This window comes from Xenia sp. Carnegie-2017, unplaced genomic scaffold, assembly GCF_021976095.1.
Source record: "Xenia sp. Carnegie-2017 unplaced genomic scaffold, XeniaSp_v1 HiC_scaffold_23, whole genome shotgun sequence".
Lineage (NCBI taxonomy): Eukaryota > Metazoa > Cnidaria > Anthozoa > Malacalcyonacea > Xeniidae > Xenia > Xenia sp. Carnegie-2017.
In genome coordinates, this window is record NW_025813486.1 from 4780873 (window position 1) to 4797356 (window position 16484).

The following is a 16484-nucleotide window of genomic DNA, read 5'->3' on the forward strand; positions in this document are numbered from 1 at the left end:
TTCAGTAGGGCACAACGGAATATATGAATACGCACCCCCCCCAATTAACGTTCTAGTTACGCCTCTGATTGCTAATATAACCTGCTCTACATTAATGCCAAAAACAACCCTTATCCTCAGTGGTTTAAACATGGGTTTTAAAATGATTATAAAGCAGGGAGAGCGATATTATGTATCAAAATTTTATAGTATATCATATTGATTGTAAAATTAGTTTTGCACATGCATCTTCAGTTGACAAACTACAAATGGTCACAACAATTGAAACGCAATTTTGTGTGGAAAAAGTGCACTCCCCCTCCCAAAGCCACTTAGCCAATCATTATCTAGTATTTTTCAATTGATTTCTCTGTATCATAGAATCTAAAGCCTGCAGCACACTGGTGCTTTTGAGTGCGTTTTTGTTATTCGTGTGGAATCGACCAAAAATTCCTAATGTGAGGGAAAGTTTTGAACAATATTTGTCATTAATGACAGATGAGCTAAGTTATCACGAGTCAATAAATTACAGTGCAGACGACCAAACGACCACTACGCTGTGACTAATTTCACTGCTAGTTAACATTAATGCCGAACGTAATGCTTTAAGTAGAGCCACAGAAAATCACGTAAACCAAGTGTTATAGAAAGTTTTACAATAGATATTATATGACATTTCGTTTTTCACAAATGACGAAGGAGAATTATTGAAAACTTCTCTGCAAAAAAGCCAGTTTTCCCGATCCAAATCAGTGTGACGAACAATAAGTACGCGTTCTAAATTCACCAGGGTGCAACTACAAGTTGCTTAACTTCATCTAGTGATAGGCGCTTTGAAGCTCAAGGAAAATGTTGTGTTATAGTGAAAACAATGGAATAATATAGCTCATTTGTTTTGTTTAAGTCTAATCAATTAGATATTGTGTTATTGTTGTTCATTTCCATATTAGCACTCCCTAAATAGAAAATACTAATGAGGTTAAAAGACTACTAATTATTGAAGTGACTCCAATAACTATTTTACTAATACGAAGGTAAAATTTAACCCATTTCTTAATTCTTGTGATGATGTAGATATAGTCATGTTGTACACAATTTTAAAAAGAAAAAGTAAGCATCACACAAAAAATTCAAAACATGTGTATCATTTAAAATAAAGTGGCATATACTTGTTTCTCCATGCTCGAAAACCATTTATGTGTTGTCTTTTGAATCTTTGTTGTGCCAAGAAATACTTCTTTCTCTTCCCCGAAGCCTCTACCTTAATTTTTTTTAACTTAAAACGTAAAATGGGGAAGCTAGTTAAAGGGCATACCAAACTGACTTTACAAGGATAGAAATTGGATTAGAATAGTATAACATCGAAACCGACTCGCTTCGACGGCCATTTCGTGATATTATTGTCTGTTGTTTTAATGTCTATAACTTGTCACGTAGATTTCAAACCTTGATTCGTTGCAAAGCAAATATTTTTCCAAGCATTGACTGTTGTTTGATTACAGACATTTGTCAATTTTTGATATTAAAAATTCATGCCAATGCAATTGTTTTTACCGATTCGATTTCCAGTCAAACTTTACTATTAGAAGTATTAGTTTTATAAGTACCATCGCCATAAATAAACATGTAAAACGAAAAGAATCATTTAAACTTGTAGTTGTTGTAGTTGCTTGTCATGTAATAGAACTATTTCATTGAATGTAATAAATAAACTTATTAAAAATAACTTAAGTTCAGCTTTAAATCAACATGATTGATTGATTGATTGATTGATTGATTGATTGATTGATCGATCCTTTTGTTTCTACTGATCTGAACAATCCGTCCTCCGTGACTTTTATATTTAAAATAGTTTACATTAAAGAGAGTATTATTAACCAAAGAAACACACTAATACGCGAGATGATTTCTTTAAGTATAATTTTATATATAAAAAACAAAAATAACATCGTTGATTAAAAAAAATTGATAGCATTGATGAACACGTTTGTAATTGATCTACGCCATTGTCAAAAATATTTTAATACCTTTAAAACATTTTTGCATGTAATACATCTTTTTTCTGAACTCAAAACATTTGTGTAGAATGCATTTTGACAAAAAATCAACCAGGTTCAATTTGTGAAAGCTAGATAACAAAACTGTTTCATACTGTTTCAAACTGTTTCATGACAAAAATGTAAGCAAGTGTGATTGAATATGTAAATTCAATAAGTTTATCTTTTGAATACTGTTTTTAAAAAGCTATTTCATAGAGAACATATTGACTTCTTTCTATTGAGTTCAAAAACATTAGTGAAGGTTTAGGAGAAACTCGAAATTGTTCGAAAACTTGCACTTCTTGCTCGTGCTTGCAAAGCAATTTCTCGTTTCACTCAAACTTTCCCGCTTGTTTCTTTAACTCTTTTGCAACTCGGAAAATGTTTTGCTACTGAAATTACCAAATGAAATCATCTTTTGAATTTATATCTGTAAAAACAATCAGGAAACGGTTCATTAATAATACTACCACATATTGCATCTATATTTCATAAACGCTCATGCATTATTCTACTCATACAATAAATGATACAAGTCATAATCATGACATAGTAGCTATGTGACATATACATGGTTGTCACGGCACCATATATTAGTACCATCCCTTGAAATGTTCGACCACCTCACAAGAGTAAATGAGTAATTTTATGAATTTATAAACTATCAATTATAAATTCAGACAAACGTGATTCGTCATTATTTCGTAATTGCCGCTCGAGAGTCGAGATTCTATCACGCATCGAGGAAATCTCTGAGGACATCTGAGGGTTACTATCGTTACCACCACGACTCTCGAGACTCTCAATCCTCCTTTCAAGACCTGTAAGTTTACCCACTAACATCACAAATTTCTCTGAAAAATTGGCACGAACAGCAGTAACTTGATCAGCCATATTTTGAACAGCAGTAGTAAAATCTGGACGTGGTACATAGTTACTTAACTGTGTAACAAATGCCATAACATATCGTAACAGGAGGATCACGTGATCAATTAAATTGTCATTCATATGTTGACGGATCTCCTTTCGTTTTAAAGTCTGTGAAAGAAATACAAAGATGATACTAACATATTCCTCAAACAAAATTACAAATTTGCTACAATTATTTGTTGTTTTAATATAAATATAATCTAGTTACGCAATATAAAATGTCATTCCATGATAAAAGCTGTGAAACAGGTTTGACTCGCTAAAACTTTAAAAGCACGTTTGGTCTAATCATTGAAAACAGGCTTTACCAGCTGGGAAATGGAATATTCTTATTATGACAGTGGCGATATTTTTCCACGCGGGAAAGGTAATCTTATAATGAACATAAGAGCCCAGCTTAATGCAATAATACGAATTGCCATTGATGAAAATGATAATTAATGAAAGAGTTTTATTGACGTTTCGTCCAACACGCGACATCTTCAGAATGATAATATACTGTTACAAAGTGGGAAATATAAATGACAGTATTTACAAAATATGAATAAATTAAGTAGAAATAGAGAGGTCAACCAATCATAGGGAGGCCAGCTGGTAATTCAATAGAACAAATATAGAATCATGTTAAGAGTTTTTTGATGAAAGTTTTGTTTAGAAACAGTTTCAAAGTTGAATATTTCATCGCTAACATGTGATAATAAATCACTTCATATCTTCTTACTTTATCATAGTTGCATTCAACATCTTGAAAGTCACATTTCGTCAGCACTTCATCATAATTTGTAATTTGATTTTTTTCAATATCATTTCTTGGAATCTTCTTCTTACAATATTTACAAATCACAGGATAATTTTCACACACCTTTTCAATGTGATCCTACATGTTAAATAAAGCAAACAAAAATTTAGAAAGTAAAATTCAGTATACTTTTTCTTCAAAGTTACAAAAGTTGGTAACAATAGGCAAAAACCAATGACGTTTAAAGACACACAATTTTACAAATATTGAAAAAGGATAAAGGCGCTGTTTAGTTGTATTGATTTTTCAATAGAAAAAAATCTAACGATTTTACTAATTGGTATAAATGTTATGCAATGAACATCGCTTAGCACTTTTGGCTATTAACTCAATTCTTATTTTCCTTTTATCCGTGTGAGAATACTACACGTACCTTAAGTGAAGCATACGGTACATCTTTACCACAATATTCACATTTTACATTGCGATATTCACATTCATTCTTCAAATGTTCATCAAGGAGAGAGCGAGGTAACTGAATGTTACATTGCTTGTGGATACAGCTGGTGAGCGCATGCTCGCAAATTTGATAATGACCTGATAAAAAACAAATTTAATAAGTAAGAATGCCAAACTTTTTTCATAAATTTATCAATTCAACTCACTTCCAATTCTTCGTAGGAGCCAAACCATTTGCATTGTTCTGAAGGACAATGTAAACGAATACTTTTCAACTCACGTTTTGTAAAAGCATCAGGGAAAACCTGTATATAAGTTTCATAGAAGTTCAAAGATTGGTGTAACAATTGCATATTGGTAGAAGAAGATGTTGAGAATGGAAGAATATTTTACAGGAGTTTCTCAATGAACAATTAATACAGCTGTATGGATTTTTTCTTTAAAAACTCTAGAATATTTTCACCTACATCATTTCTGCTCAATTTTTCTTGATCTTCGGGACATTTTGGATCAGAACTTCTACAGATTAAACGAATTTTAAAACTACAGGGTGCATCAAAAAATTAAAAAAGTTAAATATCGAGAAAACTTTTTTTTCATCAAAATTTCTCAAAAATTTTCCCGCGTTTATGCATTTTGGCATCGTTTGGCTTATATCAAAGTAAAAACAATCAGAACAATTAATCTCAAAAAGAGGGAGAGCAGTTTGTAAAGGCCTCAATTTTAGCCATTTGCGCAAAGAAAATGAAAAGTTTAAAATCTAATTTGATTCGAACGGGTGAAAATTTGAAGTCTGGTGCGCATTGTACTAAAATTTTAGATTTACCTCTTTAAATCAAATTAGATTTTAAATGCCTAAATTTCTTATTTAAAATTGAGGATTTACAAAGTACTTTCACGGATTTCGAAATAAATTTTTTTCATTGATTTCAATGCTACATAAACAAGATGTCAAAATACATAGACACATTTTAAAGAAATTTGGATAAAATGATATTTCTGACACGTTTTTAAAGTTTCTAAATTTTTTCATGCATTCTGTAGTAGCAAAAATGTTGAATGTTAAAAAAAGATCAGGTTGAGACTCGCAAAACACAATCTTCGGTAAACTGCTTGAGCCTAGGAATTATGATGAACGTAAACTTACGCCCGTATTGTAAAAGCTAACTCACAATTACTGCATGGAGCTTAAAAATTAGCTTATAATTGTTTGAACACGGTATTTTACCTCACTAAATTATTGATTGGAAAAAATTTTAGAAAAATCCTTGCCATCGAAGGAGAAATAATTTCGTCATTGATGAATGGGAATAAGACTTTTACGTCGCACACAATGAGAGTGAATATGAGCAGGCTTTTTGAATACGGGCGATAATGTTTGAATTATAGAGTTCATTTATATATTTTTATGCTTTATAACAATTTCTCTTATGAGTTTGAGTTGAATTTCAACAAAGTTAAGTCGATAAATCAGCTTGCAATTGAAGTGACTGACTGACAACAAACACAACATGAATGACTAGTTTCACCAGTAAATCTTTATGAGCTTTGATTCGTGAGAAAGTTTTTAAGTTGATGTGTTCTTCATAAAGAATGCTCAATTATGCTCATTCCACGATATAGATATGCATCACTTTGTAAAACAAAGAATAGTATTTCAGAACTTAATCGTCGCACTAAATCTAGTATTTTAAAATATATAGTTTGGTGTTGTACCTATCATGTTAAAGTAAGGCATAACAGAAATCAAGGCTGCTGACCTCATCGATATCACAGTGGATAGGATAAGGTTGAAACACGTGATACAACATTGGATAAGAAATAACGTTGCAAATGATAGCAGTCCATTCAATCCATGATTTTCATAAGTCAGAACTTCCAGTTTAAGTTTTGATAGAAAATTATCTTACCCAAGTATAATGTCGATGCAAGGTTGACAAATCAAATGTCCACACATTGTCTGTGTTGGATTGACGAGGAGGAGATGGCAGGAAGTACAAATATACCTCGCTGGGATTTTTTTCCAGTCTACATCACGGATTTTGATCCCAGGCATCTTGAACAAGGATAATTCTTTTCACAAATAGAATCTAAAATTTGATAAAAAAAAAACTATTAAAATAAGATCTAAAAATACACGACAATTTGACAAAAAGCACTGGAACAGAGGTAAGTAATCATTTTAGTGATTTTACATAAACTTTTCAGCAATTTCATTCAAATACATGCTCAAAAAACTCGCTGTTTATTTCTCCTTTCTGATCGGATAATTTTCTAAACAATACGGTGGCAAGAACTGCAAAAAGCTCATTTCGCAATAAAATCTACAATGCTTCATTCACTTGATCTACTATGCCCGATTTATAAGAGAAACAAACCCGAACTGGGTAACAGAGCAAAATTATTTCAACTGTTTTGCACAAATATATGGGAGAAAACAAACATTAACGACCCCCGCAAATAGCAAAAGCAATAGTTTTACTTAGATAGAGGAGAGATGCTAGGTATTTGTTAGATTGGTAGAGATTGAACGAAGAATGGCCTAAATTTTAAAAAAGATTTGCCTTAGCGGTATGTTATTTCAACGATTTCATAATAGAAACCTACAAAATCTTAGAACATCTTTCTTTCATACAAAAAATTCAGTGAAATAAAGACCTTCTATGAAATACACCGTAGCAATAGATTTCCCAGTGATTTGTGCTGCACCTATATGAAATCTGTTTACCTATATGAAATCTGTTTACCCTGAGAAAAACGAGAATAACACACCACTAGGAGATAATTAAGGCATATCTTTTAACTACCAAAAACTGTTACGCTTGCAACATGTTCAACAGTTTTGTCATATAATATCATAATAGCAGTTATTCGTCAAAACTGTTTCAGAAATTTCAATTCGATAGAGATTCGTATTTCAAATTAAGACTCGTGTTGTATCAAAATTTTAGAATTCCTGTGCGCGTAAGATTCATCTTATTTCTTTCAGATAACGCTTAAATTTTATCGATCATTAAATTTGTCAAATTAAACAATCTATAAAGAGCAATTCATCTTATTATTTTGTATGAACATGGAAAATTTAGTTGAGTCGATTGGAATATGCATATCATAGTATAACGCAGTTAACAGTCTTCATGAGACGTTGTTTTAGAGTACGTTGTTTTATACATTAACAACAATATTAAATCAACAGTCTTTTCGTGCGAATGACTCACAATGGTAATGCTTTTACTCATGTTCAAAACCCTTTTCTTTAGGAGTAAATGATTTCTCAGAGTAACACAAATCACTTCGATAGCACGAGGAGCGAATTCAAGGTTAGGTAAAATATATATTAGCCGTTAATTCTTCATTCAAAATATTTTATAAAAATGCCATTGGAAACGAGTTTTCAACTTATAAAATCTGACCAATCAATGAGTTGTTGTATTTTATTTTTCCTAACTCTGGACTTTTCAATTGAAATCGAATCAGGGGCGGATCTAGGATTTTTCAAAAATCAGTCATGGAAAGCCAGAGGCGTTTCCCACCTAGGGGGTCCATGCTATCACGGAAATTTTTGAATTTCAAAGCCTTGGAAATGCTATTTTAAGCGTTTTAGAGCAACACAAAATGTTTTTTGGGGCATGGTCGTTGCGTAAAAACAACACATTTTGCTAACGTTTTTTTATAAAAAATCTGTGAATTGAATAATACTTGAATGTTTTTCCAAATCTTAAGGCTCATTATCATGCCAAATGTAAGGCTAGTTAGCATTATTAGGAACATAAAACTTATTTTACAATAATGCTATTCCAAAAAAGATATAGCCTTTAAAAATTTCTACCAAGTTCTCAGGCATAGACCTCCTAGAGACCCACATTCAAACCTCTATGTAATGATTTAAGTTAGAAGTGAGGTACTACAAGGGACAGTTCATAGATGTAAAAAAGCTCAGACTTCAAACGATGCAAGTTTATTGTAACCCTTAACCCAATTCAACTTAAAGTGGCAGAAAATTTACCTTTTGAGAAAAAATTCAAAATTTTTTTCTACCAAAGATTAAACAAAGATTGTCAGAGAGGAAATCTGCCATTAAGGACAGCTTAATGTCATTAAAGTTTATGAAGCCTTTCAGTAGATTATTACCTTCTGTAAGTCCATGCAAGTTGTGCTATATAGCAATTACCAGTAGCATTGTACTTGCCAAGAAGAACAGAATGTAACCAACATGTCTTTAATCATATAATTACATGAATGTTAAAAATGGTATATGTGTCATGCTTACTGGTTATTATAAATTTCTTTTCGAATCTGAATCGAATCACACACTTGCATAAATTGACTTTGATATTTTACTTTCATTCATACACTTCAGTTGTCCTTTACTTACGGTTTTGGTTGTAAATTTCTGCTGAGAAAACTCTAAACAATAATAGCTTGCTTTTGAACATCAATGACTGAAATGTCTCTCGCGAGATCGAATCCTGTGGTACCTTCACAGTAGTGTAGACACAGTGTAGTTTCTATCATGCTTTAGAAAATTACTATGAAACGATCAAACATTCAATTCAGACAGTGAGCTTGACTACTTTAGTTCAATTGGCTATCAGTCGAAATCGGTCAAACTAATCACAGTAAGAAAAAAGTATAACGAACCAATTACACGATAGCAATTGGAGTACTTATCGGTCCGGCCACCGCGCTTATCGGTCGAGATTATTCCAGATTGTCCACTGATCTGCTTATTGACCAATGGAATATTATAAATAAGCGTTCTTGAACTCCGTTATCGGTCGAACCAGTCGAGCCACCCCGCTTATCAGTCAGCCAGCTAATATAATTCCAGATATATTAAAATCTATCGCATTCCAGATCTGTTTATTAAGGTGGTATTTATTTAAGTTTTGATAAATAAAACAGAACTTTGACGATGAAATCCAAACGATTACAGAACGGGAATTTAATGATCATAAAAAGTTATTATCATTAAATTTGATGAATAATTTTTTAACTATAAACATGAGTCGAGTGATTGATTTGACATACCGTAGATCCGCCCCTGAATTGAATTACAGCGAAAAAGAGCAGTTTAAGAAGTTAAAGCACAACTATACGTATGATTGAAACCACATCCTCCTGCGTGTAGTGAGCCACGAATATCTCTTCCTTTAACTTCCTTTAATCTCTTCACGCAAATCTCAGTCTGCTTAAGACATTGTAAATGTAACCCATGGCGTAACCTATACGTAACTGGAAGTCCATGTTGCGAACATAAGAATCGAACTCAACATTTACCTTCGAGAAAATCTTTATCTGTTGACAAGTAATCTTTAGAGTTTCACAACAATATATATATATATATATTGAAGTCTGAAAATAGAAAGTATTGTAAGCTTTGCAATTTGAACTTGAAAATTATTGAAAATTATTAAATGAGGTTGATATCCGGCTCAATGGTTGAGCATGATATCAAGAATTATTCAGACCAAGGTCAATGTTAGCTGCCGAAGCGAAGCTGAGGAAGGAAAACGATGGATAAAACACCTGAAATGGAACAGCCAAATGGGAATATGCGTAAAAATGCGAAAAGAAAACACATTAAAAAATCTACTGTATTCACAAAAATTTGGGTGAAATTTACATTGATTTGTCTTCGTTTCGGCCAACGAAATCTTAAACCAGTTTTCGAATAAAGTCACTGTCAGCGTATTTGTGTGATTTAATACCCTAAGAGTTAAACTAGCTATAATCAATAATTTCGCGTATCTCGACAAAAAGTGTTTTGAATTTTCCAATACGTGTCGGGTGGATATCCCTAACATATAAGACGAACTTATTTGCGAGTTCGTCTGCGTAAATACGAAGACGAATCAATGCAGGAACTGAAAAATTTCACCACACAATGCGTGAAAGTAGTTATTTAAAGTATTTGTGTGCTTTTTTGCACGTACTTCCCATTTTCTCATCTCCTTTTGTGCATTTTATCCTTTTTTCTTTTATTCCATTCTGCATTTAATTCCTAACATGTCTCTTGGACCTTAGTGTTTTTTGACATTCGTGTACAACAAAAAAACACTATAATTAAACACTCACACTCTCACACAAATCACTTCGATAGCACGAGGAGCGAATTCAAGGTTATGCAAAATATATATTAGCCGTTAATTCTTTATTCAAAATATTTTATAACAATGCCATTGGAAACGAGTTTTCGACTTATATATATCTGACCAATCAATGAGTTGTTGTATTTTATTTTTCCTAACGCTGGACTTTTCATTTGAAATCGAATCAGGGGCAGATCTAGGATTTTTCAAACATCAGTCATGGAAAGCCAGAGGCGTTTCCCACCTAGGGGTCCATGCTCCCACGGGAAATTTTGAATTTTAAATTGGAAATGCCATTTTCAGCGTTTTAGAGTAATACAAAATGTTTTTTGTGGCATGGTTGTTGTGTAAAAACAACGCGTTTTGGTTACGTTTTTTTATAAAAAAATCTGTGAATTGAATAATACTTGAATGTTTTTCCAAATATTAAGGTTCATGATCATGCCAAATGTAAGGCTCGTTAGCATTCCTAGGAACATAAAATTTACTTTACAATAATGCTATTCCAAAAAAGATATAGTCTTTAAAAATTTCTACCAAGCTCTCAGGCATAGACCTCCTAGAGACCCCCATTCAAACCTTTATGTAATGAGTTAAGTGAGAAATGAGGTACTACAAGGGACAGTTCATAGATGTAAAAAAAGCTCAGACTTCAAACCATGCAAGTTTATTTTAACCTTTAACACATTTCCACTTACAGAGGCAGAAAATTCACCTTTTGAGAAAAAACTCAAAATTTTTTTCTGCCAAAGATTAAACAAAGATTATCAGATTGAAAATTTGCAATAAAGGACAGCTTAATGCCATTAATGTTTATTAGGCATTTCATGCTTCCTGGTCATGATAAATATCTTTTCATATGATCAAAACTAGTTTAAATGTAAATCTGAATCGAATCACATACTCGCATAAATTGACTTTGATATTTTACATTCATGCAGACCCTCAGTTGTCGTTTACTCAAAATTTTGGATGTAAATTTCTGCTGAGAAAACTCAAAACAATGATAGCTTGCTTTTGAGCATGAAATGTCTCTCGCGAGATCGAATCCTGTGGTACCTTCATAGTAGTCTAGACACAGTGTAGTTTCTATCATGCTTTAGAAAGTTACTATGAAATGATCAAACATTCAATTCAGACAGTGAGCTCGACTATATTAGTTCAGCTGGCTATCAGTCGAAATCGGTCAAACCAATAACAGTAAGACAAAAATTTAAACGAACAGTTACAGTTGTAATTCAATTGTTAGATTTAAAAGTGCCGAATAAAAAAGTCTTACCGATTAGAATACTTTTATGCATCATCAATATCTTTTAGAACATATTACAAGCAAGCTCAAAGAATGAGCGTTTGCAGTAACATTCGTTATAAAAACGACCGCATATTTTGTAAAAGCCAAATGAACATAAATTGACTTTGATATTTTACTTTCATGCATACGCTTCAGTTGTCCTTTATTTACGATTTTGGATGTAAATTTCTGCTGATAAAACTCAAAACAATATTGGCTTGCTTTTGAACATCAATGACTGAAATAACGCTCGCGAGGTTGTCTTTGTCAAGCATTTACAATTCATCCATAAATTTTTCCCCGTCTTGAAAAAATTCACAGTTTGGACAGCAGCATTCATGTCAATATATGAATTTGTAAAAGATATGTACACAACACTGAGAGCAAATACTGAAATATATCTTTCATACAAGAAACATACCAGTAGCACAGGGAAAAATTTCGAATTAGATATAAGTATAACGCTGACGTGTACTAATAGAATATTTATTAAATGAGCTGCGATATTATTTCACTGCTGCAGTTATAGTGAAACGTGAAGTGGTCAACAAAAATGCCATATTTTTCAAGATCTTTACTAAAATTACACGTAAGTACAATTGGACAAAGAATTTCTTATTCAATGATATTTTACTTACTTTAAATCATGTATGATAGCAAGATAGTATACTTGATTTTTGAACAAATAGCTTTATTCAGCTTAAAATTGAAGCAAAACAAAACAAGCAGCACTTAGAAAAAACAATACGATGGCAATATTTATTTAGGTAAACATACATTCTCTTGCCCATCAACCATTACGTGAATAATGGTATACCCAGCAGGTTATGTTGGAATCGGCAATAATTATGCATGGCCAAATTTTATATTAATTATAATATGTCTTTACTATATTAATGCTGTTAATAAGATGAAACAATCAGAAGTAATCAATTATTTCCATCAAAATTGATCATGGGTAATACCATGAGTAAGAGGAGATGCCCCACTACAACTATGAAGGCCAGTCACACCTCCGTACACAACACTGAAAGCAAATACTGAAATATATCTTTTCTACGCGAAACAATACATAGAGGTAGCACATAGACGAGTACTTGTAGAATACTTATCAAATAACCTGAAATATAATTTTACTGCTGCAGTTACAGTGAAACATGAAGTGGTCAACAAAAATGGCATTTTTTTCAAGATCTTTACTACAATTACACGTAAGCATATAAACGGACAAAGAAAGAGTTTCTTATTCAATGATATTTTACTTCCTTTCAATCATATACGATATACATTTTAAAAGTAGTGTCTAAACTTTTAATTAAATACGTGTGATAAAAATCAATGCCCAACATAAAGTTCTGATTAGAGCCATAGAAATAGACCAAAAAAAAAACAAATTGTGAAATTTAAATTTATTGTGACGTTTCGTCTTTACTCAAGACATCTTCAGACAAATAATAAATAGGACGTTAAGACAAGGTATTATATTTACAAAAAGGTGTTAAATTACTACTAAAGGAAGCGGTGTCGAATGGATACATGATAAGGAAGTTTAGAAGTGAAATGAAGAGAAATTAAAAGAGGTTAAGTGGAATGGAGTTTCCTTGCACATTAAGTGTAGGCTTGTGTTTATTGATTAGAAGGCTTTCATGGATGGAGAGTTCATAAGTATCGTTGGAAGAGGAGATTATTTTAAAGTCGTCTAAGTTGGGGGTGTGTCCAGTTGCGTTAATGTGAGCAAGAATGCTTGATGATGCAGGGTGGGAAACTTGGTTGCCTGTAAGGGGGGATATTCCCAAGTGCTCCGAAAATCTGGTGTGTAGATGACGTGTGGTTTGACCCACATACGAAGCGTTGCAGCTTCGACACTTGAATAAATAGACTACACCAGATCTCAGAGGCTTGGGAATTTTGTCCTAAAGGGAAGAAAGAAGAGATACGTTGAGAAGGGCGGAAAACAAATTTAATGGATATATGTGGGAAGGCTGCAGCACAAAGGTTATTGATTTGTGTGCGAATTTGAAGGGAGTGTATGCCGGTGAAAGGAAGACAGAAATAGATGGGCATTTTATGAGCAGTCAAGACAGGTGGTTTAGGGGCAAAGGTGTTGTTAAGGAAGCGACGTGTGATTTGGTCAATTATACGTGAAGGAAAACCGTTTTTGGTGAGTGACTTTCTGGTAAATTCGAGTTGTGTATGAAAATTTTCGTAAGTAGAGCAAAGATTGAAGATGCGGTGAAGTAAGCAGGAGACTAATGAAAGTTTGTAAGTAAGTGGGATGAAGCTGTGGAAGTTGGTGAAGAGGCCAGTGAAAGTGGGTTTGCGGTAGACGGAAGTGGTGAATACTTAACAAAGACGACTACACAAAGAAAATGGACACACTCTTATCTGACACTACAAAGTTTCAACCTCTTAATGGAGATCCAGTCAAAGTCACTTTACAACGAGAAAATCAAGTGAAATCTTTATTAAAAAAGTTGAAAGATGCCAAATCTATCGGCCAAGAAACGTACAAAGAACTTTACCCTACTGGTTCACGAATAGGTATATTATATGGCCTTCCTAAAATACATAAATGTAACATCCTTCTCAGACCCATTCTTTCCTCCATTAATCACTATTCGTATAATCTAGCAAAGTTTTTCATCCCACTCCTAAAACCCTTCACTATAAGCAACCTCATCATCAAAGACTCTTTCTCGTTTGTTGAAGAAATCCTAAACTGCGATATCAACTCCAGTAATGTTGTCCTTGCTAGTTTTGATGTCGTATCCCTATTTACTAACATACCTGTTGACGAAACCATCCACATAATATCCAAAAGCATTTTAACAACCACCAGTACTTCAACGGACTCACTGCAACAGAATTTGAAAACTACTCTCTCTAGCTGTTAAGAACTGTCACTTTATCTTTAACGGGAAAATGTATCAGCAAATTGATGGTGTTGCTATGGGCAGTCCATTGGGCCTCTCTTTGCTGATATATTCATGTCCTTTCACGAAAATCCTGGCTCAATAATTGTCCTTCTTCATTGAAACCACTACTTTACCGACGCTACGTTGACGACTGTTTTTACTTTTCATTCCTCCGATCACGTCCCTCTCTTTCTTGACTACCTGAACCGACAACACCTAACATCACATTCACATCTGAAGTCGAACAAAACAGAAAGCTCTCATTTCTTGACATTGATATCTCTCGTACTAATGGAAAATTCACCACTTCCGTCTACCGCAAACCCACTTTCACTGGCCTCTTCACCAACTTCCACAGCTTCATCCCACTTACTTACAAACTTTCATTAGTCTCCTGCTTACTTCACCGCATCTTCAATCTTTGCTCTACTTACGAAAATTTTCATACACAACTCGAATTTACCAGAAAGTCACTCACCAAAAACGGTTTTCCTTCACGTATAATTGACCAAATCACACGTCGCTTCCTTAACAACACCTTTGCCCCTAAACCACCTGTCTTGACTGCTCATAAAATGCCCATCTATTTCTGTCTTCCTTTCACCGGCATACACTCCTTCAAATTCGCACAAATCAATAACCTTTGTGCTGCAGCCTTCCACATATATCCATTAAATTTGTTTCCGCCCTTCTCAACGTATCTCTTCTTTCTTCCCCTTTGGACAAAATTCCCAAGCCTCTGAGATCTGGTGTAGTCTATTTATTCAAGTGTCGAAGCTGCAACGCTTCGTATGTGGGTCAAACCACACGTCATCTACACACCAGATTTTCGGAGCACAGAATATCCCCTTACAGGCAACCAAGTTTCCCACCCTGCATCATCAAGCATTCTTGCTCACATTAACGCAACTGGACACACCCCAACTTAGACGACTTTAAAATAATCTCCTCTTCCAACGATACTTATGAACTCTCCATCCATGAAAGCCTTCTAATCAATAAACACAAGCCTACACTTAATGTGCAAGGAAACTCCATTCCACTTAACCTCTTTTAATTTCTCTTCATTTCACTTCCAAACTTCCTTATCATGTATCCATTCGACACCGCTTCCTTTAGTAGTAATTTAACACCTTTTTGTAAATATAATACCTTGTCTTAACGTCCTATTTATTATTTGTCTGAAGATGTCTTGAGTAAAGACGAAACGTCACAATAAATTTAAATTTCACAATTTGTTTTTTTTTTGGTCTATTTCTATGGCTCTAATCAGAACTTTATGTTGGGCATTGATTTTTATCACACGTATTCGATTTCCGCTCGGCAAGTCTCTCACTACAATTTTAATCAAATGTTGTAAGTTCAAAAAATGCTTACCAAAGCAATCTGGAGTATAAGTATATAAACTATAAATACCTCAACAGCAAAACACGATGACGAGCAGCAGGCACAAGCACTGATATGCATTTTACACTGGAATCCACATTTTTTACAACAAGAAATTGAACGTGTACAAAGAATAAGTTTAAAAATTTTACAACTACATAAAAACTACTTGTCCTTGCAAAGCATACGTGAACTAGTTACTACCCAAGAGATCAAAAAAATTATAGAGGAACCTGATCATCCATGCAAATCTTTAGTACCTTATCCCAAAGAAAATTCGCACGAGTTGCGTAAAAGCAAAACTTATAGTATTTTATCCCGGACCAAACGTCATAAGCAATCTTTTATTGCTAGATCCTGTAAATATATATATAATAAAGTTAACATGTAATTCTTTGTATAGTATGATAAATATATAGAAAATCAATGTAAATAAATCGTACTTTTTAATCTGAAGATGAATGATAAAAACCTTTAATCATCTTTAAGGCCAAAAATAGTTTTTTTTTGATAGAAAGACTTGTGAGAGCCGCATGATCAAGGGAATCAGCTGGCAAAACAAATTGACATCAGTGACATTATCATCGTATACTTTTACTTTACAATAATTCATAAATATTATAAATATTCATAAATAAAACATTCATTGTCGCG

At 33.3% G+C, this 16484-nt stretch overlaps 1 protein-coding gene across 1 annotated transcript in view; it reads right to left on the reverse strand.

The window, feature by feature from the left end:
- LOC124448715 (TNF receptor-associated factor 3-like) overlaps nt 1-16484 on the reverse strand; it is a 39109-nt gene that overhangs the window by 12384 nt on the left and 10241 nt on the right. The window contains exons 2-5 of the mRNA XM_046999669.1: nt 9427-9501; nt 6057-6236; nt 4614-4665; nt 4353-4451 (exon numbers count right to left, since the gene is read on the reverse strand). Of these exons, the coding sequence (XP_046855625.1) occupies nt 4353-4451; nt 4614-4665; nt 6057-6202 (297 nt within the window). The 5' untranslated portion in view covers nt 6203-6236; nt 9427-9501. The remainder of the gene's footprint in view (nt 1-4352; nt 4452-4613; nt 4666-6056; nt 6237-9426; nt 9502-16484) is intronic.